The 27,486-nt window shown below is 44.5% G+C and overlaps 5 protein-coding genes across 5 annotated transcripts; all 5 read left to right on the top strand.

The window, feature by feature from the left end:
* LOC145361558 (ferritin, middle subunit-like) lies at window positions 1–3,305 on the top strand. The gene is made up of 4 exons (XM_080217388.1): window positions 1–102; window positions 1,443–1,589; window positions 2,052–2,177; window positions 3,150–3,305. Exons 1-4 carry the CDS (start codon window positions 1–3, stop codon window positions 3,303–3,305), a joined length of 531 nt encoding a protein of 176 aa, XP_080073514.1.
* A 4,005-nt stretch (window positions 3,306–7,310) lies between these two features.
* On the top strand, window positions 7,311–10,646 carry LOC145361553 (ferritin, heavy subunit-like). The gene is made up of 4 exons (XM_080217384.1): window positions 7,311–7,415; window positions 9,004–9,150; window positions 9,426–9,551; window positions 10,428–10,646. Exons 1-4 carry the CDS (start codon window positions 7,311–7,313, stop codon window positions 10,581–10,583), a joined length of 534 nt encoding a protein of 177 aa, XP_080073510.1. The 3' UTR covers window positions 10,584–10,646.
* A 4,336-nt stretch (window positions 10,647–14,982) lies between these two features.
* LOC145361552 (ferritin, higher subunit-like) lies at window positions 14,983–17,094 on the top strand. The gene is made up of 4 exons (XM_080217383.1): window positions 14,983–15,087; window positions 15,806–15,952; window positions 16,536–16,661; window positions 16,948–17,094. The coding sequence occupies exons 1-4, from the start codon at window positions 14,983–14,985 to the stop codon at window positions 17,092–17,094; spliced, it is 525 nt and encodes a 174-aa protein (XP_080073509.1).
* Window positions 17,095–19,402: 2,308 nt separating this feature from the next.
* Window positions 19,403–22,056, top strand: LOC145361650 (ferritin, heavy subunit-like). The gene is made up of 4 exons (XM_080217531.1): window positions 19,403–19,504; window positions 20,963–21,106; window positions 21,468–21,593; window positions 21,910–22,056. The coding sequence occupies exons 1-4, from the start codon at window positions 19,403–19,405 to the stop codon at window positions 22,054–22,056; spliced, it is 519 nt and encodes a 172-aa protein (XP_080073657.1).
* Window positions 22,057–25,078: 3,022 nt separating this feature from the next.
* On the top strand, window positions 25,079–27,090 carry LOC145361556 (ferritin, heavy subunit-like). Its single transcript, XM_080217386.1, has 4 exons — window positions 25,079–25,180; window positions 26,041–26,187; window positions 26,541–26,666; window positions 26,944–27,090. The coding sequence occupies exons 1-4, from the start codon at window positions 25,079–25,081 to the stop codon at window positions 27,088–27,090; spliced, it is 522 nt and encodes a 173-aa protein (XP_080073512.1).
* The last annotated feature ends 396 nt before the right edge of the window (window positions 27,091–27,486 follow it).

A 27,486-nucleotide genomic window follows, 5' to 3' on the forward strand; every position in this document is an offset into this window, starting at 1 on the left:
ATGGCCTCCCAGATTTCCCAGAACTATCACCAGGATTGTGAAGCTGGTGTCAACAAGCAGATTAACCTGGAACTCACTGCCTCCTATCTCTATCTTTCTCTGGTGAGTCTTGTCTCTCTGTTTGTACCTGAGATAAAAATCTATTCTGATGAAGTGAATTCTTTCCCTGACTTGTTGCCTGTTTTTATTTGCTGTTCTTCCTGTCAGTACAGCCTAGGTATTGGTGCTCCTATAACTGCACCTGCTCTACTGAGCGGCTGCTCAATGAGTGACTGGACACAGAGCAAAAGTGTTCTTAATCTTAATGTTTAGTCTCAGAACGTGGCATTTATTGTCCATCTCATTAACTGGCACAATTGAATGGAATCCTTCATTGTTATTCCAAAAATAGTTGAGCCAAAGTTAGTCATATTGGCTAGACTGCCTTTTATTTTCTTTCTTGGGACCTGGGTGTCACTGGCTGAGCCAGTGTTTATTGTCCAAACCGAGCTGCCTGAGGGCAGTTGAGTCAATCTCATTGCTGTGGTTCTGGAGTCACGTAGGCCAGACTGGGTGAGGATGGTAGATTCCTTTCCCTAAAGGGACACTAGTGAACCAGATGGGTTTTTCTGGTTGACAATAGTTTCATGGTCATCAGTAGATTCTTAATTTCAGATTTTTAAATAGAATTCAAATTCCACCATTGCCCATGGCAGGATTCGAACTTGGGTCCCCAGAACGTTAGCTGAGTTTCTGGATTATTAGTCTAATGATACTGCTCGGCCACTGCCTCCTACTTTTATCGATGACTATGTCCAGCTTTGTGCTCGCTCTGATTCAATTCCACCTTCATCAGCAAACAGAAAATGCTGGAAAATCTCTGCAGGTCTGACAGTATCTGTGGGTGGAGAATAGAGCCAGTGTTTTGAGTGTGGATGATCCTCTGTCAGGCTCTGCAGTATTCTGCTAGTTTCCAGACTGCTCGCCATCTCGGGCAGTGTGTTCTCTGGGTTAGGAACCTGTAGCTTCATTAGTACATCGATGTCTTATATTTGAAGATACTGAATAATGGAAGTTGATTGGGAAATGGTAGCAATTTAATCTTTGTGATATTAGCAACAAATTTTACCAACTGGAATTGACTTCTTAAATCATTTCAATGGTGTTTTAACTTCAATTAATATTCATCTTCAGTACAGGTGCTAAACCAATATTTTTATTTTCCTTGCACAATCTGGTGTTATGGTTATTGAAACTGTGCTTCCAACACCAGAATATTTGAGGGTTGTCCTGTTCCAATTCTACTGTCTAATCATTCCAATTTGTTACAGACCATTCTATATCCCTGCTTCAGGGAGGATCATATAAAGTGTCTTATTGAAGAGTCAGTTTGATTAGAATTCTGGAAGGGGACTTGGGGTCTCCGTGTTGTGGTTAATGGAATTGGGATTGTTCTCTTTCAGACGGCTTTCTTTGACTGGGATGATGTCGCCCTTGACAATTTCTCCCACTTCTTCAAACATCAGTCCCAGGAGAAGTGGGAACACGTGGAGAAGCTGATTAAATTCCAGAATAAACGTGGAGGCCACATCCTCCTCCAGGATGTGAAGGTGGGAATTGGGGGTGGAGGAGAATGGATCTGTTAATGATGTGGCTTCAACTATTACACTGTCCAAATCTTCAAATTCTGAAGGGAGAGGGAAATGTTCCTTTGTTTAGTTTCACTTGTCTGATCACGAGCTAAATATCTCCATCTTGCTGTGTATTGACCAAGCTGTAATTCCTGGCTTGGGTCACTGTCTGTACATTCTCCATGTCTGTGTTGGTTTCCTCCAGGTGCTCCCATTTTTTTCCCACAGTCCAAAAGACCTTCTGGTTAGGGTGCATTGGCCATGCTAAATTCTCCCTCAGTGTACCCAAACAGGTGCTGGAGTGTGGCCACTAAGGGATTTTCAGTAACTTCATTGCAGTGTTAATGTAAGCCTACTTGTGACACTTTTTTGTTCCTGCACTTGAGTGGGATAAGTGTTTTTTTGTTCTCGTGAAGTTTAACAAGTTCTTCTCCACTGTAGAAGCCAGAGAGGGATGAGTGGGGCAACGGTCTCCAGGCAATGCAAGTTGCCCTGGATCTGGAGAAGAATGTGAACCAGAGTCTCCTGGATCTCCACCAACTCGCCACCACCCAGACCGACCCTCATGTAAGCTTCACTCCATCGTAACTCTGATCTGTTTCTTAAATAAAATGATTCTCCAGTTGGAGACACCATTGTAGAATCACCATGTTCTAGTGTAGCCAAAAGACATTCAAGTTAGCAATGATATTACTGATCAATAGGTTTAAATTGGGTTCAAATAAGAACTGGCATTTCCACTTAATTTGAACAGTGGCTCACTTGGCCTCTTAAAGTAAAACCAAATAGATAAACTCAAATAAAATTAAGACAAAAGTGGCTCTCTTGGTTGCAGACATTCAAGAGAAGGTTGTGGATTCAGTGCACAGTGCTGCCCTCCCTTGGTATTGTACTGAACTGTCAGGGATGCCATCTTGTGAAAACACCAGACCTATTTCCTGTCACCAGCAGATGGCCCCCAAGTGCAGGGAGTTATCCCTAGGTTTTCCAGACAACATTTAAACCCTCATTCAAGCAATCTCCCAAAGACCCATTCTAGACATGAGCTGTGTTTTCTTTATCCATTCATGGGACATTGGTGTTGCTGGCCAGCATTTATTGCCCATCCCTAATTGCCCCTTGGAGGACAATTGAGTCAACCACATTGCAGTGGCTCTGGGCTCATGTAGGTCAGACCAGGTAAGGACAGCAATTTCCTTTTTTTATAAAGGATATTAGTAAAACAAATAGGGTTTTTTAACAATGGTTTCAGGGTGATCAGTAGATGCCTAATTCCAGATTTTTATGTAATTCAAATGACACCATCTGCCATGGTGGGATTTGAACCCAGGTCCTTAGAATATTGAGTTTCTGGACTAATCACCTAGTGGTGATACCAGTCGGCCATCACCTCCCCCTGTGTGTTTAACAAACATGGATACCAGACTCCTGGCTTTACCACAGATTTCAGTAAAAGCAAACCTGAGACCTCCCTACAGAAGCAAGAGTGAAGTGAATTAACTTGAACTGATGTTTTTCTATCATTTCTTCCCCTTCCAGCTGTGTGACTTTCTAGAGACTCACTTTCTGGATGAGCAGGTCAAGACCATCAAGCAACTTGGGGACCACATCACCAACTTGAAGCATCTGGGAGCCCCTGAGAATGGGATGGGAGAGTACCTGTTTGACAAGCTCTCACTGGAGGAGAGCACTTAATGTGACATCTAGGATTGGACTGGAGATGGCTTTGCTGCTGTGAGATGTGTTTCCAATTCCACCTGGAGCACTGGGCTTTCTCCAGGAAAACAGAACTTGTAGCATTAAGAAATCATTAAATAAAAACCTTTCAGTGGTTTTTGTCTATTGCCCTTTATTCAGACAATGGATACATTTTTCCTGTTCACACTTGGAGCTCATGGTAGCTTGAAATCACAGAATGATTGACTGGATTATCAAATTACAATAGTGATTAGATCCCTGGGACCTCCCTTCCAATAGGGGAGGGTGGAGCACAGGTATCCAACCTTCAACTTTCCTAGTCATACCTCTCCTCACATTGTGGTGAGGATCTATTCAAAGCATCTACAAGAATTGCTGTTGAGGGAATGTTTTCTTTACAATGTGAGTAAGGGGCACAATAGTTCCTAGTACATTCTCCATAGCTATCTTAGCCAATTGGCTGGCCCTCAACACTAGTATCTTTTCTCATGCAATATAAATTGCTTTGACTTATTGTCACATGTATTAGTATAGTGAAAAGTGTTATTTCTTGCATACTATACATCCAAAGCATACTGTTCATGGAGAACAGGAGCATACAGAATATTTTGTTAGTCATAGCCAGGGTGTAGAGAAAGTTAACTTAATGCTAGGTAGGAACACTAGTCTGACAGCAACAGTGGAGAAGCTATTCTCAAGTCAATTGGTATATGGTCTCAAACTTTTCTTTCTCCTTCCTCTTTTTTTTTCACCCCCTGCCACCAAACAAGATGTTGAAAGAGTATGATTAATTAATTATGCTGGCCACTTTGCCAAGGCAGCAGGAAGTGTAAACAGTCATTGGATAGAAGGCTGGTTTGCATGATGATGCACTAGGTTACATTCACAACCCTCTTTGTAGCTGTAGACATAACAAGCTATCATACAACCAGGAAGAATGCTTTCTAAGGCACAGAGCCCACCATAGAGTAAAGGTGTTGGTGGGCTTTCTTGCTGGACAAAGACACATGAAAATTATTCATTGTTTCATGTGGGTGGGTCTGCACAAACATCTTATTTAAAGGGTAAATCTATTAGATTATACCAGCAGCCAACTTGAGATTCAGTTGAGCTAAGTGCATTTCGCTTCCACATGCTGTGTTCGTGTAAGGGCCTGTTTGTCATTGACTGAAGAATCCTATCCCCCACTGTAGCATTTTTCATCCAAATCTAGGAGATGGAAATTGCCTGGTTCATTCCCCATTGGCTTAACCAGTTCTCCAGCCTGATTTTGATTTGAAACTGCTTGGCAGTTGACTAGCGGGTGTTGTCATGGAGAATGCACCAGTGACCAGAATCCACTTTCCACCCAATCTTCTCGGGCAGTACAAACTGCTGTTCCCTTCACAGTTAGTACACTTGGCTAGTCTGATGTGTGTGACAAAAGTGCTAGTCACTGTGTGGCCCTGGATGAAGGAGATCATCACAACGGGCATGAACTGGACACATTTCCCCCAAAATTCTTGAGTCACAAAAAAATCCCACTCCCTCTCTGGACTCTAGTTATCCAAATCAGTTGGCCACCACTGAGCATCTGATTTACATCTCAATCCTCCTGAGAAACTGCCCCAGATGAGGGAGTGCATTGAAGTTCTCCCAACGTGGCTGACTGATATTTTCTTCACCTTTTCTCATACAGTCATTACTGTGCAGGAGAGGCCATTGAGCCCATCAAGTCTGCACTGACTCTCTAACAGACTATCCCACCCAGACCTTTGGCCCCCCCCCCAACCCTATCCCATTCATTTACCAAGGCTAATCCATCTAATCTGCACACATCAGGACATCGAGGGAAAATTTAGCATAGCCAATCCACCTAACCTGCAAATTTATCCACACTTCCTGCTGCCTCGGAAAAGCAGCCAGCATAATCATAGACCCCGCACACCCTGGACATTCTCTCTTCCACCTCCTGTCAGGAAAAAGATACAAAATCTGAAGACATGTACCAACTGATTCAAGAACAGCTTCTTCCCTGCTGCTGTTAGACTTTTAGAAAGAAGTTCATAGGGTCCCAATGGTGCAGAAGGAGGCCATCACGTCTGCACTGATCACAATCCCACTCAGATCCTATCCCCATAACCCCATGCATTTACCCTGCTTGTACCCTTGACACCAAGGGGCAATTTAGCACAGCCGATTCACCTAACCTGCACATCATTGGACTGTGGGAGGAAACCGGAGCACCCGGAAGAAACCCTTGGAGACATGGGGAGAATGTGCAAACTCCACACAGACAGTCACCCAAGCTGGGAATCGAACCCAGATCCCTGGTGCTGTGAGGTAGCAGTACTAACCACTGTGCCACTGTGCTGCCCTTTTGAATGTTCCTATCATAAACTAACTTGTTCTTTCTGGACACACTTCCTATGACTGTAGCACTACATTTTGCAACCTCTGCTTTCCTTCTCCCCTGTGTACTCTATGAACTGTATGCTGTATGTGTATTGTGAGCAAGAAACAATATTTTTCACTGCCTCCCAATAAATGTGACAATAATAAATCAAATCGATTCAAATCTTTGGACTTTCATACAATATTAGAAAGACCAACATTTGTTGTCCATCCCTTATTGCTCTTGCATTGAGTGTGTTGCTTTGCTCGGCTGTTTCAGGAGAGTCACCCACATTGCTGTGGCTCTGGAGTCACCTGTAGGCCAGACCGGGTAAGGACGGCAGATTTCCTTCCCTAAAAGAGACATTAGTGAACCAGGTGGGGTTTTTTTTTTAAACGACAATCGTTGGGAGTTTTATGGCCAACCTTTACTGAGGCTAATTTTCAATTCCAGATTTCATTCCTTGAATTTGAATTCCACCAGCTGCCGCAGTGAGATTTGAACCCGTGTCCTGAGCTGGGTCCCTGGATTATTAGCCCAGATGACATTACCACTACGCCATCTTCTTGCGCACTCTTCATGCCCGACTCTGACCTCCAAGTCTGCCACCCCGGGGCTGGACAAATTCCTTATAGGATTGAAGCAATATCCCACAAACTGAGCTGAAAACAGTCTCCTTTTATTAGCCGCTGACCCGGAACCGTGTTACATTATACAGCTCGCTTTCCATGTGGTTACTGTTGGTGCTATTGGACTGAAAACAATACTGCTGCCTCACAGGGAACCGGGTTCAATTCCAGCCTTGGGGAAACGTGTGGAGCCTGCACATTCTCCCCGTGTCTGCATGGGTTTCCTCCGGGGGCTGCGGTTTCCTCCCACACTCCGAAGATGTGTGGGTTAGATGTATTGGCCACGCTAAAATGCCCCCTGGTGTCCTAAAATGTGTAGATTAGGTGGATTAGTGGGGTAAATATGTGAGGTTATAGGGGGATTAGTGGAGTAAATGGGATTGAGCCTGGGTAAGGGCAGCATGGTGGCACAGTGGTTAGCCTCGCATCGCCAGGTTCAATTCCGGCCTTGGGTCACTGTCTGTGCGGAGTTCGCATGTTCTCCCCGTGTCTGCGTGGGTTTCCTCCACGTGCTCCAGTTTCCTCCCACAGTCCAAAGATGTGTCGGATATCCGCCCTCCCCGGCTCCCCACATGAAAGATGGGAACCTAATGTGAGTCTCCATCAAGCTTGACTCAACACCTCCAGTTATATGTCAAGATAAGATTTTAGAGTATAATCTCTTCATATTTTCAGGGGGAGATCTTTCAGGATTTCCATGCAAAGAGAGACAACATCAATCGGCAATTCCTTCAAGCAATCCCTCCAACATTCTGATTGGCTCCTGGGTCCCAAATCCCACCCTTGGCCAATTGGAATCCAATTGGAAATGGCAGTGTTTGATTGGTGAATAAGAATGGTTGGCCATCATTCATCATGTCATTTCCTGCTTGCTAAAATAGGCTCGGGTCCCAGAGTATAAATGCAAGTCCTTTGGCTAGGAGGTTTTATGTTTGGTGTAAACCTTAAGTGTGTGATCAAGATTGTGTTTTGTGCAAATTAGGCTAAAGAACAAATTGCATGATGGCCTCCCAGATTTCCCAGAACTATCACCAGGATTGTGAGGCTGGTGTCAACAAGCAGATTAACCTGGAACTCACTGCCTCCTATCTCTATCTTTCTCTGGTGAGTCTTGGCTCAAAGTCTATTCTGGTAAATCAAACCCTTTCCCCATTTCAACCTAACTTGCCTGTTTGATTGAGTTTTGTTACTGTCCTAACTCAATATCAGTTTAACCCAATTTCTCTGTGAGACTGAGATATGGTGATGTCTAACATTAGTTGCTGTGCTCAGTGTTCCTGGAGTTATTGGCTCCTTCTACCTTGGATCCTATACATGGGATTTGGTACTGGACAGTGTAGATGGATTCTGATAAGTGCTCAACACTTAGTACATGTAAAGCTAATTTTAGTGTTGCAAGTAGGGCTTACATTATCACTGCAAAGGAATTCCCCCTAGTTGTCCCACACTGGCACCTGTTTGGGTAAACTGAGGGTGAATTTAGTATGAGCAATGCAGCTAATAGCACATGTTCTGGACTGTGGGAGAAAACTGGAGGTGACTCTCTCAGACATTGAGAATGTGCAGCTCAATCACAACCAGTGATCTGTGGTGGGAATTGAACCTGGGTCCCTGGTTTTGTGGGGCAGCAGTGTGAACCTCTGTCCCCCAGACAGATTACAGAGCAGGCATGCTGTTCCTTGCATCATTCTAACCCCTCTTGGGTTGAACATGTGGGATGTGTTAGTAGTAAACCCACACTAGCATGTTTCAAATTTCAACTCTTGTACAAAATTAATCTCTGAATATTTATTCTCAGTTTGTGACTGACTTTTGCTGTCTATCACACTTCCACAGCTGAGTAAACTTGCTAAATCAGGAGAGCTGGACTGGATAAAAGTTACTTTCCTGATGAAACAGTTGGGTGTTTAATGATTTTTCAGCTTTTGTGGTCCTTTTTTACTTCCAGATGGTGTTCTCTGGGGTTACAGACCTGGTAACTTCCTGAGCATCAATGTCTTGTATTTAAGATACTCCTAATGGAAAGAAATGGCAACAATTTATTAATATAATTCCCACTTTCAGTGTATAATATTGCCAATTCATCCTCTAGATTTTTTCTATTGGTCAGTTGTGTGCTAGTTACTGTCTTGATGCTGTGTTATGCATTGGGAAGCATTCTCTTTTTTTTGTTCTGATTGGAAATGGGAACCTTTCCCTCACTCAGTTCACTGAACTGGTGTTGGCTAGTCCTTTTTTCCTTATCTGGCTAAGCTTCACAATTGGCAACCAAAGATGTGGGAGTCAAAGACTCTCAATACCCCATGGTCTGGGGGGCGTGGGTACAATATAGAATCCTACAGTACAGAGGACTTGATTCAGCCTATTGAGTCTGCACTGACCACAATCCCACCCAGGCCCTATCCCCATGATCCCATGTGTTTACCCCTAGCTAGTCCCCTGACACTAAGGGGCAATTTAGCATGGCCAATCCACCTAACCTGCACATCTTTGGATTGTGAGAAGAAACTGGAGCAGGCAGAGGAAACCCACCCAGACATGGGGAGAATGTACAAACTCCACACAAGCCAGCAATTGAACCTGGATCAGCAGTGTTGAGGCAGCTGTGCTGACCACTGCCACCCTTAATGTGACTTCCTGTTGCTTAGAATGGGTCTGTGTGGTTAATGGGATTGGGATTGTTCTCTTTCAGACATCTTTCTTTGACCGGGATGATGTTGCCCTCGACAATTTCTCCCACTTTGTCAAACATCAGTCCCAGGAGAAGTGGGAACATGTGGAGAAGCTGATTAAATTCCAGAATAAACGTGGAGGCCACATCCTCCTCCAGGATGTGAAGGTGGGAATTGGGGGGGTGGGGGGGGGGAAATGGCTGCTTTAATGATGTGGTTTCAACTTGTTACATTGCCAGAGAGAACAGTTTCTTTGTTTAGCTTCTGGTGTCTTGATCTCTCGCTACTGGCTCTGTAACTAAACAGAATAATGTCTTGGTTTTCAAGCTAAACCACCTTGTACACTAGTCCTGTAGCTCTACACAATTATTCTCCTACTCTCAGTACAAATGGACAAGCTGGAATCTCCCTGAAATAACTGGCCTGTCTTTCCCCATTGTAGAAGCCAGAGAGGGATGAGTGGGGCAACGGTCTCCAGGCAATGCAAGTTGTCCTGGATCTGGAGAAGAATGTGAACCAGAGTCTCCTGGATCTCCACCAACTCACCACCACCCAGACTGACCCTCATGTAAGCTTCACTCCATTGTAACTCTGATCTGTTTCTTAAATAAAATGATTCTCCAGTTGGAGACACCATTGTAGAATCACCATGTTCTAGTGTAGCCAAAAGACATTCAAGTCAGCAATGATGTTACACTGATCAATAGGCTTAAATTAGGTTCAAATAAGAACTGGCATTGCCACTTGATTTGAACAGTGGCTCTCTCGGTCACACACTGACTTGAGAGAAGGTTGTGGATTCAGTGCACAGTGCTGCCCTCCCTTGGTATTGTACTGAACTGTCAGGGGTGCCATCTTGTTAAAACACCAGCCCTATTTCCTATCACCAGCAGATGGCCCCCAAGAGCAGAGAGATATCTCTAGGTGTTCTAGACAATATTTAAACCCTCATTCAAGCAATCTCCCAAAGACCCATTCTCAACATTAGCTGTGTTTTCTTATCCATTCATGGGACATTGGTGTTGCTGGCCAGCATTTATTGCCCATCTCTAGTTGCCTCTTGGAGGGTAATTGCAGTGGCTCTGGGCTCACATGTAGGTCAGACCAGGTAAGAAAAGCAGATTTCCTTCTGTTGGATATTAGTAAAACAGATGGTTTCAGGGTGATCAGTAGATGCCTAATTAGATTTTTATGTAATTCAAATGACACCATCTGCCATGGTGGGATTTGAACCCAGGTCCTCAATATTGAGTTTCTGGACTAATCACCTGGTGGTGATACCAGTCGGCCATCACCTCCCCCTGTGTGTTTAACAAACATAGATACCCGACTCCTGGCTTTACCACAGATTTCAGTAAAAGCAAACCAGAGACCTCTTACAAGAAGCAAGAGTGAAGTGAATTAACTTGAACTGATGTTTTTCTCTAATTTCTTCCCCTTCCAGCTGTGTGACTTTCTGGAGACTCACTTTCTGGATGAGCAGGTCAAGACCATCAAGCAACTTGGGGACCACATCACCAACTTGAAGCATCTGGGAGCCCCTGAGAATGGGATGGGAGAGTACCTGTTTGACAAGCTCTCACTGGAGGAGAGCACTTAATGTGACATCTAGGATTGGACTGGAGATGGCTTTGCTGCTGTGAGATGTTTCCAATTCCACCTGGAGCACTGGGCTTTCTCCAGGAAAACAGAACTTGTAGCATTAAGAAATCATTAAATAAAAACCTTTTTCAGTGGTTTTTGTCTATTGCCCTTTATTCAGACAATGGATACATTTTTTTTTCTGTACACACTTGGAGCTCATGGTAGCTTGAAGTCACAGAATGATTGACTGGATTATCAAATTACAATAGTGATTAGATCCCTGGGACCTCCCTTCCAATAGGGGGTGGATGGAGCACAGGTATCCAACCTTCCTAGTCATACCTCTTTCACATTGTGGTGAGAATCTATTCAAAGCATCTACAAGAATTCCTGTGTTGAGGGAAAGTTTTCTTTACAATGTGAGTAAGGGGCACAATAGTTCCCAGTACATTCTCCACAGCTATCTTAGCCAATTGGCTGACTCTTTTCTCATGCAATATAAATTAATTTATTGTCATATATTAGTTTAGTGAAAAGTATTGCGTGCTATACAGACAAAGCATACTGTTCATGGGGAAGGGGAGAGTGCAGAATATTTTTAGTCATAGCCAGGGTGTAGAGGGAAAAATAGCTTAATATAAAGTAGATCCATTCAAAAAGTTTGGAAGAAGCTGTTCTTGAGTCAGTTGGTACATGATCTGACCTTTCTTCACCTCCACACCCTGACCCTAACAGAAGATGGTGGAAGAGGATGTCCAGGGGGTGTGGTGTCCTTAAATTACTCTGGCCACTTTGCCAAGGCAGCAGGAAGTGTAGACAGAGCCAATGGATGGGAGGCTGGTTTGCAGGATGGGCTAGGCTATATTCACAACACTTTGTAGTTCCTTGCGGTCTTGGGCAGAGCAGGAGCCCATAACAAGCTGTGATACAACCAGAAAGAATGTTTTCTATGGTGCGTCTAAATTGGTGAGAGTTGTAGTTGTCATAGCAAATTTATTTGCACTTAGAGTAGAGATGTTGGTGGGCTTTCTTGCTGGACAAAGACATGTGAAAATTGTTCATCTTTCTTTCACATGGGTGGATCTGCACAAATACCAATTGTAAAGAGTAAATCTATTAGACTGTACTGGTAGTCAACTTGAGATTCACTTGAGTTAAGTGTATCTCACTTCCACATGCTGTGTTCATGTAAGGGCCTGTCTGTCATTGGCTGAAGAAGCCTATCCCCCACTGTAGCTTTTTCACACTAATCTAGGAGATGGAAATTGCCTGGTTCATTCCCCATTGGCTTAACCAATTCTCCAGCCTGATTTGAATTGAAAAAGCTTGACAGTTGACTGTTCACTGGTGCATTCTCCATAGCAATATGTCAACCAGAGTCCACTTTCTACCCAATCTTCTCATGCACTACAAACTGATGTTCCCTTCACAGTTGGTACACTTGGCTAATCTGATGTGTGCATGACAAAAGTGTTAGCCACTGTTTAACCCTGGAGGAAGGAAACAGTACGAGAGGAAAGCTAGGCAGCAATATAAAAACACTAACATTGTCTACAAGTTTTTGAATAGAGTAACTAAAGCTAGTGTTGACCCTCTAGAGATGGAGCAAACTTGTAATGAAATGGCAGAGGCATCAAACTGGAGTTTTGTGTCTGCGTTCAGAGGTGAGAACTCAAACTACCCCAAAGATTCTTGAAAGTCAAGAGGTGATTGGGGAGGGATGGCCATCGCCAGGGGAAGGGTGCTGGGAAAGCTATTCAACCTGAAAGCTGACACGTTTCCCTCTGGACCAGATGGCTTTGCATCCTAGGGTCTTACAAGAACTGGCAGGTTCAAAGGACCTCCTCCTGTGGCCATTCTGTAAAGTGTAACAGGTGCTTATTTCTGGATTTGTGATTAAGCGCACCTTGACGTGGATTCGCAATCCGGTGACCCTGTCTCACCTCACCTCACATTCACTCACACCTCACAACTGGCATGAACTGGACACGTTTCCCCCAAATTTCTCGGGTCACAAAAAAATCCTGTTCCCTCTCCAGACTCTAATTATCCAAATCAGTTGGCCACCATTGTTCACTGAGCATCTGATTTACATCTCAATCCTCCTGAGAAACTGGCCCAGAAGAGGGAGTGCATTGAAGTTCTCCCAATGTGGCTGACTCATGTTTTCTTCCCCTTTTCTCATAGAATCTCTACAGTGCAGAAAAGGCCATTGGGCCCATTAAGTTTGCACTGACTCTCTGACAGACTATCCCACCCAGACTTTCACCCCCACCCGATCCCTGTAACCCCATTCATTACCGTGGCCAATCCATTAAATCTGCACACCTCGGGACATCAAGGGAAAATTTAGCATAGCCAATCCACCTAGCCTGCAAATTCATCCACACTTCCCGCTGCCTTGGAAAAGCAGCCAGCATAATCATAGACCCCACACACCCCGGACATTCTCTCTTCCACCTTCTTCTGTCGGGAGAAAGATACAAAAGTCTGAAAACAGCCGATTCAAGAACAGCTTCTTCCCTGCTGCCGTTAGACTTTTAGAAAGAAGTTCATAGAATCCCTACAGTGCAGAAGGAGGCCATTTGGCCCATCACATCTGCACCGACCACAATTCCACCCAGACCTATCCCCATAACCCCATGCATTTACCCTGCTTGTACCCTTGACACTAAGGGGCAATTTAGCACAGCCAATTCACCTAACCTGCACATCATTGGACTGTGGGAGGAAACCGGAGCACCCGGAAGAAACCCTTGGAGACACGGGGAGAATGTGCAAACTCCACACAGACAGTCACCCAAGCTGGGAATCGAACCCAGATCCCTGGTGCTATGAGGTAGCAGTACTAACCACTGTGCCACTGTGCTGCCCTTTTGAACGTTTCTATCATAAACTAACTTGTTCTTTCTGGACACACTTCCTACGACCGTAGCACTACATTTTGCAACCTCTGCTTTCCTTCTCCCCTGTGTACTCTATGAACTGTATGCTGTATGTGTATAGTGTGCAAGAAACAATATTTTTCACTGTCTCCCAATAAATGTGGCAATAATAAATCAAATCAATTCAAATCTTTGGACTTTCATACAATATTAGAAAGACCAACATTTGTTGTCCATCCCTTATTGCTCTTGCATTGAGTGTGTTGCTTTGCTCGGCTGTTTCAGAAGAGTCACCCACATTGCTGTGGCTCTGGAGTCACCTGTAGGCCAGACCGGGTAAGGACGGCAGATTTCCTTCCCTAAAAGAGACATTAGTGAACCTGATGGATTTTTACCACAATTGGAGATAGTTCCGTTCTTACCATGGCACGGTGGCACAGTGGTTCGCACTGCTGCTTCACAGTGCAAGGGACAGATTAGAAATGGGGACAGGGCTTTGAATTGATATTTCTCCTCACCTTGGGACAGTATTTGCTTCCTGTTGATGCTTGACACAGCTCCACTAAACTGTGATAAAGCTTTCACCTCTTCCTCTCCAGTTCATCCAGAGCTCGCTGTACAATTCAGAAGATGTCTTCCATCTAAACACGTGAGGGTTGGCATTCTCTGAACTCCGGTTCGCTGGCAGCTGGGTCATAGACTTCATTTTCTTCAAGAGTTGCAGGGAAGGAGTTATTTCTCCTGGTTTCCACAAAGTTTGAAATAATCCAACTTGGTGATGTTGTGAAGGTCTAACTCGGAATAGATGGCCGTTTGTGGAAGGGTTACAATAAAATCACAATTGCCTTATTACTGAGCTCCACACAATTATAAGGGAAAAAGGAGGAAATCTTGAGAGAAGAATGTAGAATTTTGTGAAGCTTTCTACCAATAAATATCAGTGTGAGGGAATATCTATTTACGACCAAGTTCCACACACGATCAGATTTGAGAGATGATTGGACAATTTTATTAGGATGATGGAGTTGGGATGTGCATTCCTTCAGTTGACAAGATGTCATCTTTCAGGGATCATAGAATCCCTACAGTGCTGAAGGAGGCCATTTGGCCCATCAAGTCTACACCAACCACAATCCCACCCAGATCCTATCCCGATAACCCCATGCGTTTACCCTGGCTAATCCCCCTGACAGAAAGAGCAATTTAGCGCGGCCAATTCAACTAACCCACACATCTTTGGACTGTGGGAGGAAACCCACACAGACACGGGGAGAACATGCAAACTCCACATAGACAGTGACCCGATGCTCTGAGTCATCCACACCAGCCACCGCTCCGATTGGCTTGCGAGGTTATACCCCACCATGATTGGTGCCTTGGTCGATGGAAGATTCCTGATTGGCTAACAGGGATTGTCAATCAATGTTGGTGATGTCATTCCCAGTTTGAAAGCAGGATGTCCCAGTGGTATAAATACACGAGCTTGTGGTCAACCACCTCAGTTTGTTTGAGTTGTTGTTCAGTGAGAGTATGATGGCTTCCCAAGTGTGTCAGAACTACCACAAGGACTGTGAGGATGCTGTTAACAAGCAGATCAACCTGGAGCTCTATTCCTCCTATGTTTACCTCTCCATGGTGAGTTTTGTATGTTTGGGGCTCTATTTTAAAATTAAGTGTGTTGCTTCATTGCATTCTAAGTGGGTAGAATTTCTTCCTGCCAATGAATTGGCTTTGGGATGTATCCCTGCTATCCTCCCTGCGTTAAATACTGTGGGAGCCCCAAAATAAGGGTCAGAGTCCTGATTTGTAATGGCTGTATCTCCTGTAGTGTTTAAATCTAAGGTTCTTGTAGAGGCTCCATTTTCAAATGTGTAAACCTGGTCAGCTCTCCCAACTGGAATGGGAGCAGTGAAACTGAATTGAGTGGCTAGTGAGTGAGACATTGACTTGATGATGGCTACTTTTCAGCTTTCTAAATGAGTAAAGCCTGGTACCTGAGGCTGGACCCTTTCCACATGAAGCAGGAATATTTTTAGTACATTTGGGAGAGGGACAAATATCTTCCATTGCCCTTTTCCCTTGGGGAAGGGAGGGAACCAGGTTGTCCACTGAAGTAACTTTAATTCAGTGCTGAAAGGAATGAGCTTTCTTCCTGTTGTCTTGACCTATTCTGAGCTCAGCATGGGGGGAGATTTCAGGAAAATTGGTGGGATGGGGGAGGTTTCAAACCAATATTCATTGCTTTCTATTAAAAGGGGAAATAATCTATTGAAGTAGAGAATGGGAGAGTGGACATGTTGACCATGGATGGCATCTGGGTCAAACCTGACCCTCCTCCTGTCTCTCCCTGCAGTTCTGTTACTTTGACCGGGATGATGTTGCCCTGAGTCACTTTGCTGAGTTCTTCAAGGAGCAGTCCCATGAGGAACAGGAACATGCTGAGAAACTGATGGAATTCCAGAATAAACGTGGAGGCAGAGTCATCCTGGAGGATGTCAAGGTTGGATTTAATTTGATTCCACTTTATACTCATTGTACAATTCACAATGACAATGATGTGAGCTTGCAGGCTCACAAGATAGAGGAAAAAATTCAATTTCAAGACCAGTCTTGTGATCTAGTTTAATTAGATGTTTGCTGTTCAGTTGTTAATCTGCTGAGACTAATAAGTGAACCTCCTGGTGTAAAGCAGGACTGATATAGGATATTGATTTCTGGGTGACCTGATCTAGTGGACAAAAACTAAATCTGGATATCCAGGGTTTTTACGTGTAAACCCTCACTTTGTGCTGTTAGCATAGGGAACAGGAGTTAAATGTGTGGAAACTGTAAAGAGGCAAAATCAGCTTTAAACAAGCAATTCCAAATTGGAAATGTTAATGGGGTTCTTTCTGCAAAATGCAGAGTAACCAGCAGCCTGATTTGTCCAATGGTCTCCAGTCATCCCAATAATTGCTCCAACATGGTGTCCTCAAGCTGCACAGACTCTTTGCTGTTGCTTTTCAAGTTCAAACATCCTTTAGCCTTCTGTGCAAAAGCACTAACAGCCTCTTTTTCCCCCCCCCCCCCACCTCCTCTTCCAGAAGCCAGAGCAGGATGAGTGGGGCAATGGTGTGGAGGCAATGCAGAGAGCTCTGCAGCTGGAGAAGAATGTGAACCAGGGTCTGCTGGATCTGCACAAACTCTCCTCTGGGAACACTGACCCTCATGTAAGTTGATTTTTGGAATCTGCCCTTCATGGTTGCAGTCTGAGCTTTCAGTTGCTGAGTCTAAGCAGAGGCCACCATTCCTTGTGTCTGTCACTGGTTCCTGAGGCTTTTGGATTTTGAGGCAGTTGTCCAGTTGAATGAAATTGTGACTTGTGCACACTAACCAGAACTACCCACTTGTAATATATCCCCCATCCACCCAGTGCCAGATGGGGGTAACTGTCACCTATGGAAGATCTTCCATGTTTGAGTTAATAGACACTAATTTCTGTCTTTCCTGTTCCAGCTGTGTGACTTCCTGGAGACTCACTACTTGGATGAACAAGTGAAGAGGATCAAGAAGCTTGGAGATCACATCACCAACCTGAAGAGACTGGGAGCCCCTGAGAATGGCATGGGAGAGTACCTGTTTGACAGGCTCACCCTCAACTGACTGGGATTCTAATGGAAATGTTAGTTTTGCTGCATTTGAAAATAAATCATTTTGTCTCTAATTCTGTGTCTGATTTCATTATTCTGCAACATTTAAAACCCCATCCAGGTTCCTAAACCTGGTTCAATTCCTTCCCAGGACCATTACACTCATTGCTTCAATGAATTTATTAACAGGGATCCAATTACACTCCATTTCAGTTTGGATACTCGATGCTGATGATATGGTGAACTCTGACCCTGAGAGAACATTATCCGATTCAGTGTGGGGAAAGACAAATAAACTAATCACAATGACATCACTGGCAAAACTCCTCACAATGGGGAAATTGGATGCAGCCTTTTGACATTGTAGGGAATGAGTTGGGTCTAGAAGACAGTGGGGAGAATGGGCACTCATTCTGATTGTTAGGGTGGGTCTGGTCATTTCCCTGGGATTGGTGCAGGGTCCTCAACATTTCTTGTGTTTATAAATTACGTAGGTGAATAGAGAGGTGGCACAGTTCTTCTCAGCTTTTGGGGTTTGGGTCACTGTCTGTGTGGAGTTTACACATTCTCCTTGTACCTACATGGGGTTTCCTCTGGGTACTCAATTTTCCTCCTGCAGTCCAAAGATGGGTGGGTTAGGTTGATTTGGCCATGTCCAAAGTAGTGGGTATGATATGGGGGTACAGCCTGGGTGGGTTTGTGTTTGGTGCAGATGTGATGGGCTGAAGAAAGATGCCCTATGCAGATGTGAACCCAAAGTTTAGAAAGATGCCCTATGATCTATATTCAAATCTACTGATGGCATCAGGGTGGGTGGCATAGTTAAAAAGCATTAATGGGAGAGAGAAGCTGCAGTAGACATTGATAAAGGATGAAAACAGTTCAGTGAGGTCGTTGACTCTGAATCAAGAAAGATCAATCAATGATTACTAAATATTGAGGAGCTTGGAACCCACCTGGTTCACTAATGTCCCTTTAGGGAAGGAAATCTGCCATCCTTACCCAGCCTGGCCTACATGGGACTCCAGAGCAATGTGGTTGGCTTTCAACCATCCCTCTGAAATGGCCAAGTGAGACACTCAGTTCAAGGGCTGAGCAATAAATGCTGGCCCAGCCAGCGATGCCCACGTCCCACAAGTGAATTAAAAGAAAAGCTGTGGAGGAAGAGAGGAGTTTGGGGTCTGTGTAGGAATAAAGAGCTGAGATTTACAATTCATTGACAGAAGTCAATAAACTATAATGGAAATGATACGGGTGGCAGAGTGGTCGGCACTGCTGCCTCACGGCAGGGTTCGATTCCTGGTTTGGGTCACTCTGTGTGGGGTCTGCACGTTCTCCCTGTGTCTGCGTGGATTTTCTCTGCATGTTCTTGTTTCCTCCCACAATCCAAAGATGTGCAGGTTCGGCTGATTGGCCATGCTAAATTGACACTAATTTCAAGGGAATCAGCAGGGTAAATGTGTGGGGTTATGGAAATATGGCCTGGGTGGGATTATGGTCAGTTTGGACTCAATGGGCTGAATGGCCTCCTTCTGCACTGTAGGGATTCTGTGAAACTTTGACTAATAAAATTCATCTCAAGGAGCAAAGGCTCTGCTCCAGTTGGAGAACATCTAGAACATTCCATTCTGATATATTGGCCGTGGAGAGACAGCCCAAATTCACCAGAATGATACCAGGGCTGAAGGGGTTAAATCACGAGGACAGTTTATGGAAATAAGTTGTACAGTCCTTAAAATGTGAAAAAAATGAAATAATTATAACTGAGTGTTGGACAAAGTAGACAGAGAGAAACTATTTCCTTTGGAACTCTCGCTATAATCTTATTCAATCTTGGCCATTTAAGATTAACCCTAAGAAACTTTTCTTCACAAACCGGAAAGTGGAAATCTAGGCAATCCCTCCCTAAAACATTGGGAACAAGTAAACATTTCAAAGCTGAGCTTGTTGGGTTTTTGTTGGGTGAGGGGGTGAAGGCATCTGGACAAATAAGATGCACATTAGCCAGAATGTAATTGAATGATGGAGCAATTTTGAGGGGCTGAATGGCCTCCTTGTCACCTCCATTGTCACCACAGACTAACCAATCAAACCTGCCTGCATTCCACAACTCTGATTGGCTCTGGGGATCACACACTCCACCCCCTCTCCCTCATTGGTGCCTGGATTCACAACCAATTCCTGATTGGCTGTCAGAGGTTGTCAATCAGTATTGGTGCTGTCATTGCTGGTTTGGGTGCAGGATGTATAAATACAAGAGCTTGGGTTAGGAAGGGGCAGTTCTAGAACTTTCTAGGTGGGACTGAGCAGTAGTTGTGAAGATGGCTTCCCAAGTGTGTCAGAACTACCACAAGGACTGTGAGGATGCTGTGAATAAGCAGATCAACCTGGAGCTCTATTCCTCCTATGTTTACCTCTCCATAGTGAGGCTTTACATTTCTGGGAGTTTCAGTTGAACACGGTGACTGTGTTGTATTGTGAGCAGGTAGAGTTTATCTAGGTCAATGAGTTGGTTTTAGATATCTCTCTTCCACCACCCCACACCCTGCCCTTCCCCCCCCCCCCCCCCCCACTCCAAAAGACTGAATAGAGTCAACACTCCCAACAGGAGCTTGTTCCTGTTTTAGAATTGCTGTGTCCAGTTTGGAGTTTAGCTCTAAAACTAACTCCAGGGTTCCATGAGGTTTCCAGTGGAAAGATTATGGATGGGATTTAATGTCCTTGCTGATCCTGAAACTGTAAAATCCTGCCTGAGGCCAATGGACCTTCCCATGCTCTGCCCTCTGCCTGCTCCACTTCCTGTGCTGGGTGTTCAATGGACCTCTTCAACCTTCCCAATTAAAGGGAGTAATTAAATATGTCTGGTTAGTGAAATGTTAACTAACTAGTTATGCTCAGTTTCTCCTTTCCAAAGTGAGTGAGTCCTAATGTGCTTAATGTTTATTTTTCCCATCATCCTTCTCCAATTGGAGTAGGAGAGAAAGGAGAAGGAGGCCATTTGGCCCTTTGAAGCTGCTCAGCCAATCCCTTTATGATCATGGCTCATCACAGTATCCTGATCCTGCCCCAGCCCACCCAACATCCCTTTAGCCTCAAGTACTCATTTTTCCAAATCACACAATATTGTGGCCTCATCTACTTCCTATGTGAGTGAAATCCAAGGATTTTCATGGCTAAGCAAACTCAATATCCTGATCTCCTTCACCTGCCCCCAACCCCCACACCAACAAAATCTCCTTGCACCCCTTCAGCCCCAGAGCTGTATCCAATTTGTTAAAATCAGACATTGTTTTGACCTCTGCTCCTTTGTGGTAGTGAATTCCACATATTCACCTCTGTTGCCTTAAATATGAAGTATCTGGCCCCCCCCTCAAACATGCTGGGTAATGAATAAATCAACAACAAAACCACCCTCTGCCTGAAGAAATTTCTCCTTGTCTCAATCCTAAAAGGTTTACTCCTCACATCAAATTGTGCTGCTCTCATTCTGGGCACTCTTAGCAAGTTTTCTAAATCCAGCATGTCTAATCCTGTTAGTATTTTATACCTGAGCGCCTCTCTTGAATTCCAGGGAATGTAATCCTAAATGAGTTGGTGTCTCATGATGACAGACCTGCCATCCCTGAAATCAGCCTGGTAAACCTTTGCTGCACTCCCTCTATAGCAAAACTTTCTTTGTTAGGGGAAAAATTCCAGGCAGCATTCCCCTTGGAGGGGTTTTCTGGGGATGGAGTTTCCTCACTGAGGACAATAAAACTTGCTTTTCTCTGAAATACTCAGGTCCTTGAAAGGCCTGCTATTGAGGGCAAAAGGTGAATTATCGACTGTGACACTATTTGACCTTGGGTCAAACCTGACTCTCCTTTTGTCTCTCCCTGCAGTTCTGTTACTTTGACCGGGACGATGTTGCCCTGAGTCACTTTGAGTTCTTCAAGGAGCAGTCAGACAAGGAACGGGAACATGCTGAGAAACTGATGGAATTCCAGAATAAACGTGGAGGCAGAGTCATCCTGGAGGATGTCAAGGTTGGATTCTGGTATCTTCATGCCACCTTTATTTTCCTCAGTTTAGTTCACTTTCCCACAGCTGCCTTGGGCTCCTATTGTTGGCCATGATTAAAACTCTTAATGTTGACCTGAGAATGGGTGTGTGATGAGATGGTGTGGCTTTGACCTTTAGATCATGCTGAGCAAGTGGCTAAAGCATCAATAAATGTGGAAGGTTAGGAAGTGGGTTTCTGGGCTGGAAACTGATGGCTTCAAGAGTGTAGAGAAAGTGTTCTCCATTAATTAAATTTTGAGAATGGACTTTGTCTCAGCTTTGGATATAATGGCTCCCAATGTAACATCCCATGGCACTAATGAGACCCATTTTGTCCTATTCCAGAAGCCAGAGCAGGATGAGTGGAGCAATGGTGTGGAGGCAATGCAGAGAGCTCTGCAGCTGGGGAAGAATGTGAACCAGGGTCTGCTGGATCTGCACAAACTCTCCTCTGGGAACACTGACCCTCATGTAAGGTTGACGTTGGGATCTGTCCTTGACTTGAGGGTTCTCGACGGACTGTAGATGGCTTCTGCTGTAAATAGAAACACTGTAGATCTGGATTACTGATCTCTTCCCAGGGCATCTGGGTCTTGATCTGTTCCCTGAGGCACTTGTTCACTACCAGTTTAATGGAATTGACTTGCTCTGAGCATTGAACAAGAATTGGCCTCTTCACCCAGATACAGAACTTTGTAACCCTCCCCAGTGCCAAAGATTCTTATCCAGGAAAGATCATTGCCAATAACATCATTAATTTCTCTCCTGTCTGCCTTTCCTGTTCCAGCTGTGTGACTTCCTGAAGACTCACTACTTGGATGAACAAGTGAAGATGATCAAGAAGCTTGGAGATCACATCACCAACCTGAAGAGACTGGGAGCCCCTGAGAATGGCATGGGAGAGTACCTGTTTGACAGGCTCACCCTCAACTGACTGGGATTCTGGGATCCTTGATTCAATTGTGTGTAGAAATAAAACCCTGTTCTGACTTATCTGGAAACAAAATACAGTATTTATCATGGAACTGTTATCTCTGTATAATTCACTGGTTAACTTTAAATTAATCCTTGGGATATGTCACTGACAAGACCAGGATTTGGAACACATCCCTCATCGTGCTTGAACTGAGTGGCTTGCTGGGCCACTGAGGGTAGTTCAGAGTCAATCCTATTGCTGTAGGTTTGGAGTTCACTGTCAACCAGACCAGTAATGATGATAGATATTCTTTCCTGAAAGACATGAAGTTTTATTTTGTTCATGGGTCTTGTGGGCTGGCCAACATTTACTGCCCATCCCTAGTTGCCCTTGCACTGAGGCTTGCTAGACCATTTCAGAGGGCAGTTGAGTCAACCACACTGCTGTGGGTCTGGAGTCACCCACTAGGCTGGGTAAAGACAGCAGCTTCCCTTCTACTGAGGGCATTAGTGAATCAGATGGGCTTTTCTGATCACTGACAATAGTTTCATGGTCATCAGATTTTTTTTAAAAAAAAACAAATTCAGTTTTTCCCCCATCTGCTGTGGCAGGATTTGAAATTTAATCCTCAATGTTTTAGCTGAGTTTCTGGATTAATAGGTTAGTGCTAATACCATAAGGCCATCACCTCCCCATGATTTTACACTGACTGGCAACTCTTCAATTCCAGATTTCTTCAAGTTTAAATTCTGTGTTTTATAGGATTTGAACCCAAATCCATGGAACATTAGACTACCCTGGGGATTGCTTATCCTGTGAAGTTACTGCCTTGCCACTGTAACTCCTGTTCACTAAAGATTCCTAGTTGTACAATTAAATAAAATGGCATTGTCTAAATTTTTGCACACAATTGTTCTCAACTTCCTAGAGTTGATTCATTGTTTAGGATGGGTTACTGGCATCTCCAATCCTCATGGAGAGGCTGATGAGGAATTTCTTGGAACTGTCATTCACTATTCCTGCTGTTAAAGGGAGTTTCCAGCACCTACAAGGGAAATAGCAGGAAGCAGTGGGAATGTTAGGAAACAGGGAATGGTGTTGAATTAGTGCATCACTTGTTACTGTGGATAGAGTATGGGCCCCAGACTGGGATGTGTCAGGAGGGAAGATGGACAGTTGAGGTTTCATATAGACTGTTCTAAGCCACTTGCTAGGTGTCCCTGGGGAAGGGGACAATGCTGTTAACCATTTATCTTTCAGGCAGGTTGTCATTTGTTGAATTGCTGTTTGCCCTTCTCTAATGGAGATGTTTCTCACTCCTGGGTGAACAAATACCTGAATCAGTGAGATAACATTTCCACATTCACGATGTGAAACCTTTCCCCTCGATCCAGTCTCTGGACTTGATTTGCTGAAGGGGCAATCACTGGATTGAGCAGTTTGAGTCTGATGGGGTTAGAACTCACCGCGGTTCAGTGAGGAGCTGTGTTTGAAACTCCGCAATGGGGAACGCATCATTTCCCAGCTCCTTGCTGCTTCCCACCTTCACAGCAGATTCTGATCTCACTCCGTCTCGTTCAATCTCTCGGGGTCAGCATTGTGAGGGTTTGTGTTGTGGGGGTGTTTCAGACCCTCCCCGAGAGCTTCTCTGACAAACTAGTTAACACGGATTGTGTTGCACACGATCTACACGGTGACCTTTCCATTGGTAAACTCATCAAATCTGAGAGAGATTGTGAAGCTTTGTTTGTGTGAAAATTATCCAATTCAGTTTGAGGATGTAGGTTTAAGGCAAAGGGGAGAATGTCTAAAGGAGATGTGAGAGGCAGCTTTTCTTTACACAGAGGGTGGGAAGTGCCTGGGATGAGCTGCCAGAGGAGGTGGTAGAAGCAGATACAATAGCAACATTTAACAGGCATCTTGACAGAGACATGAATAAGCAGCGATAGAGGGATACGCACTGTTTGGAGACAAAAGATCTTTTAGTTTAGAAAAGTGTCAGATATCAATGCATGCTTGATGGGCCGAAGGGCCTGTTCCTCTGGACTGTTCTTTGTTCATGATGACATCACAGGGAAGGTTCTAGAAAGAATTTGGAGCTTTGGGTTCAGCCATTCAATTGAATGAGTGCGTCACTTGTAACTGTGGACTTGTTGGGTTTTGTTCGGTAAGAGGATGAAGACAGCTGGACCCAAGGTGGACAAATAGCATTAACATTCACAGCAGCTGTGATATCATTGGCCTGAGGGGCTGAATGGCCTCCTCCTGTTCCTACATTGCAATCATCCAATCCAAATCCGCCAGCATTCCCAAACTCTGATTTTGGAAACCCGCGTAGACACGGGGAGAATGTGGAAAATCCACATACACGGGGCGAGGCCCAAACCACAGCACAAGACAGGGCCTGACGGAGGAACATTGTTGCAGCCTAATGTCCCACCTGGGTCTAGGAGGGTAACTATAGGGGAGATGGAGAGAAACTATTTCCTGGTGTGGGATAGTCCGGGACAGGGGCAGCGGAGTCTTCAGACTGGAGCGGCACTGTCCAGGGAGGTTGTTAAGAAGCACTGATTCCCACTGAAGATGGAAATCGGGAAGTCTCACCCTGGAAATGTTGAGAGTTAATCAAACTTTTCCAAACTGAGCTGGCGAGCTATTTATTAGCTCAGGTTATGAAGGGATGTGGAATCAAGGCAGATTCATCGAGTGAAACTCATGGTCAGCCATGATCAAATCCAATGGTGGAACAGGTTTGAGGGGCTGAATGGCCTCCTTCGCTTCCTCTATTCTCATCATAAAATAATCAACCAGACCCGCCTACATCCCAGAGCTCTGATTGGCTCTGGGTATCACACACTCCACCCCCTCTCCCTCATTGGTGCCTGGATTCATCACCAACTCCTGATTGACAATCTGACAGCCAATCAGCATTGGGGCTGTCATTCCCTGGGTTGGGTGCGGGATGTATAAATTCAGGAGGTTGGGTTAGGAAGGGATACTTCTAGAACTTTCTAGGTGAGAGTGAGCAGTAGTAGTGAAGATGGCTTCCCAAGTGTGTCAGAACTACCACAAGGACTGTGAGGATGCTGTGAATAAGCAGATCAACCTGGAGCTCTATTCCTCCTATGTTTACCTCTCCATGGTGAGGCTTTTGTGATTGTTGGGGTTTAAATTTAAAATAATGGTCTGGTTGTGCTGTGAACAGGTGCAATATCTTTGCCAATGAATTTAGCTTTAAATGATAGTTCTTGCTGATAAATGTTAGTGAGGGACAGGGTCTTGTTACCAGACTGCTCCCTGTCTGTAATAACTGGACCTGATTCTGAAGAGGTTTCCATCTGAAACAGGCTCCATGAAGCTTCCAACAGAAGATTGACTTTGTGACATTAAAGTTAATGTGCAGAGTGGACTGGGCCTCCAATCCCCTTGGAGGATTCAACTCTATTGAAGAGTAGAGGGTTCATGAGGTGAATCTGGTCAAATTATCCAACTTGGAAGGAATTAAATTTAATTGGGTAACCATCCCATTGTGGGGAGAGATAGGGGATGACTGTCCCACTGTTACATTAAGTGTGGCTGAAATGAAGCAAAACTTCAATCCCTTCCTTAAAACTGAGACTCCTGGTTAGAGTGGATGTGGGGGAGAGGCTTCCATTACTGGGTGTGACTAGGATCATGGGGTGTAACCTCTGAGTGAAGAAACAACTCTGGAACTGAGATGAGGAGGAATTTCTCCCACCAGAGAATGGTCAATCTGTGCAATTTATTGCCACAAAGCTGTAGAGACTGGGTCATTGAATGTATTTAAGGCAGGATTTCTTCCTTGGTAAGGGGATAATGGGTTTGACAAAGTTATGTAACCATGGTTTAAATGCTGGTGCAGACTCATGGGCTAAATGGCCTAATATTTGTGTTGTCTTCTGGGTCAGTAAATGATTTGCAGTGATGTTCTGAATTCCAAGCGGCCCATGGATAATCTTTGATCTGACTCTCTCCCTGCAGTCTGCTTACTTTGACTGGGATGATGTTGCCCTGAGTCACTTTGCTGAGTTCTTCAAGGAGCAGTCAGACAAGGAACAGGAACATGCTGAGAAACTGATGGAATTCCAGAATAAACGTGGAGGCAGAGTCATCCTGGAGGATGTCAAGGTTGGATTCTGTCTTTTGATGCAATGTATTTTGCTTCAGAATGTTCCCTTGTGGATTTTTAGTACTGCACTGGGTTCAGAACATCTGAGTGATAAACTTCTAATGAGATAAGGATGGGTAGGGGATTAGTCAGTGTGGCTTTGATCATCCTGAGTGAGAGAAATGTGGAGGGGAATCATTAGACAATACAAGGGGATGATTGATTAATGGTACTTCCCATTACTTGGCTACTTTTAACCAATGCACTGACTGTGTCCAGTATTGGTCTTTGTCACTACTGATGAAGCCTAATCTCCAGATAATATCTGGTTCTAACCTTAAACTATAAGCATCACATCTTCCTTCTTCATCAGAAGCCAGATCAGGATGAGTGGAGCAATGGTGTGGAGGCAATGCAGAGAGCTCTGCAGCTGGGGAAGAATGTGAACCAGGGTCTGCTGGATCTGCACAAACTCTCCTCTGGGAACACCGACCCTCATGTAAGTTGGATGTTGATGTTGGGATCTGTCCTTCACGGTTGCAGACTGAGCAGAGACCATCCATACATTGGATTGATAATGAATGGTTCCCATGGTTTTGAGTCTGAGGCATTTGCTCCCAGTTTAATGGAATTGTGGTGTGCTGCTTGTGCACAGTAACTAAAATTACACACTTGTAATACCTTTTCCCATCCACCCAGCACAAGATGGGGTAACACTCCATCCTGGGGAAAGATGTTTGAGTTAATCTTACCAATTTCTCTCCTGTCTTTTCCAGCTGTGTGACTTCCTGGAGACTCACTACTTGGATGAACAAGTGAAGATGATCAAGAAGCTTGGAGATCACATCACCAACCTGAAGAGACTGGGAGCCCCTGAGAATGGCATGGGAGAGTACCTGTTTGACAGGCTCACCCTCAACTGATTCTAGATGAATTTTCTGTACGTGTGGCAAGGACAGAGAACCAAAAAGCTTCCTCTGTTCTTTCCTGTATGAAAATAAAGCTTGTTCATGATTCAACCTATGTGACTGATCTGGTTTAACACAGTGGGCTCAGTGGTTTAGTTGTTTAAAGCATCTGCCTGGTAAATGGGGGGTGGGTTCAAATCCCAGCAGAGCTTCATTCATGTGGCAAATGGAATCAGCAACAAGGAAAAGCATCCTTTTCTTTAACAGGACATTGTTCCCCAGAAGGGTAGCAGGGTCAGTGTAGGCTTGGCAGGCCAAAGGGCCTGTTCCTGTAATGTTCTATTCATTGTACATTCACAAGAAGTTGTTTTCTCTCCCTCATCCCTAGTCCAATTTCCCCTTTGTAAGTGA

The sequence above is a fragment of the Carcharhinus amblyrhynchos genome, chromosome 35 (assembly GCF_965287045.1).
Source record: "Carcharhinus amblyrhynchos chromosome 35, sCarAmb.v2.hapA, whole genome shotgun sequence".
NCBI classification, from domain to species: Eukaryota; Metazoa; Chordata; class Chondrichthyes; order Carcharhiniformes; family Carcharhinidae; genus Carcharhinus; species Carcharhinus amblyrhynchos.

Excerpts from the sequence above, each read along its gene's own strand:
- LOC145361558 (XM_080217388.1), top strand. The coding sequence starts at position 1 with ATGGCCTCCCAGATTTCCCAGAACTATCACCAGGATTGTGAAGCTGGT. Across the intron at positions 1,590-2,051 it reads TCCTCCTCCAGGATGTGAAG|AAGCCAGAGAGGGATGAGTG; the intron begins GTGGGAATTGGG and ends TCTCCACTGTAG. Across the intron at positions 2,178-3,149 it reads CCACCCAGACCGACCCTCAT|CTGTGTGACTTTCTAGAGAC; the intron begins GTAAGCTTCACT and ends TTCCCCTTCCAG.
- LOC145361553 (XM_080217384.1), top strand. The coding sequence starts at position 7,311 with ATGATGGCCTCCCAGATTTCCCAGAACTATCACCAGGATTGTGAGGCT. Across the intron at positions 7,416-9,003 it reads CCTATCTCTATCTTTCTCTG|ACATCTTTCTTTGACCGGGA; the intron begins GTGAGTCTTGGC and ends GTTCTCTTTCAG. Across the intron at positions 9,552-10,427 it reads CCACCCAGACTGACCCTCAT|CTGTGTGACTTTCTGGAGAC; the intron begins GTAAGCTTCACT and ends TTCCCCTTCCAG.
- LOC145361552 (XM_080217383.1), top strand. The coding sequence starts at position 14,983 with ATGATGGCTTCCCAAGTGTGTCAGAACTACCACAAGGACTGTGAGGAT. Across the intron at positions 15,953-16,535 it reads TCATCCTGGAGGATGTCAAG|AAGCCAGAGCAGGATGAGTG; the intron begins GTTGGATTTAAT and ends CTCCTCTTCCAG. Across the intron at positions 16,662-16,947 it reads CTGGGAACACTGACCCTCAT|CTGTGTGACTTCCTGGAGAC; the intron begins GTAAGTTGATTT and ends TTCCTGTTCCAG.
- LOC145361650 (XM_080217531.1), top strand. The coding sequence starts at position 19,403 with ATGGCTTCCCAAGTGTGTCAGAACTACCACAAGGACTGTGAGGATGCT. Across the intron at positions 19,505-20,962 it reads CCTATGTTTACCTCTCCATA|TTCTGTTACTTTGACCGGGA; the intron begins GTGAGGCTTTAC and ends CTCTCCCTGCAG. Across the intron at positions 21,594-21,909 it reads CTGGGAACACTGACCCTCAT|CTGTGTGACTTCCTGAAGAC; the intron begins GTAAGGTTGACG and ends TTCCTGTTCCAG.
- LOC145361556 (XM_080217386.1), top strand. The coding sequence starts at position 25,079 with ATGGCTTCCCAAGTGTGTCAGAACTACCACAAGGACTGTGAGGATGCT. Across the intron at positions 26,188-26,540 it reads TCATCCTGGAGGATGTCAAG|AAGCCAGATCAGGATGAGTG; the intron begins GTTGGATTCTGT and ends CTTCTTCATCAG. Across the intron at positions 26,667-26,943 it reads CTGGGAACACCGACCCTCAT|CTGTGTGACTTCCTGGAGAC; the intron begins GTAAGTTGGATG and ends TGTCTTTTCCAG.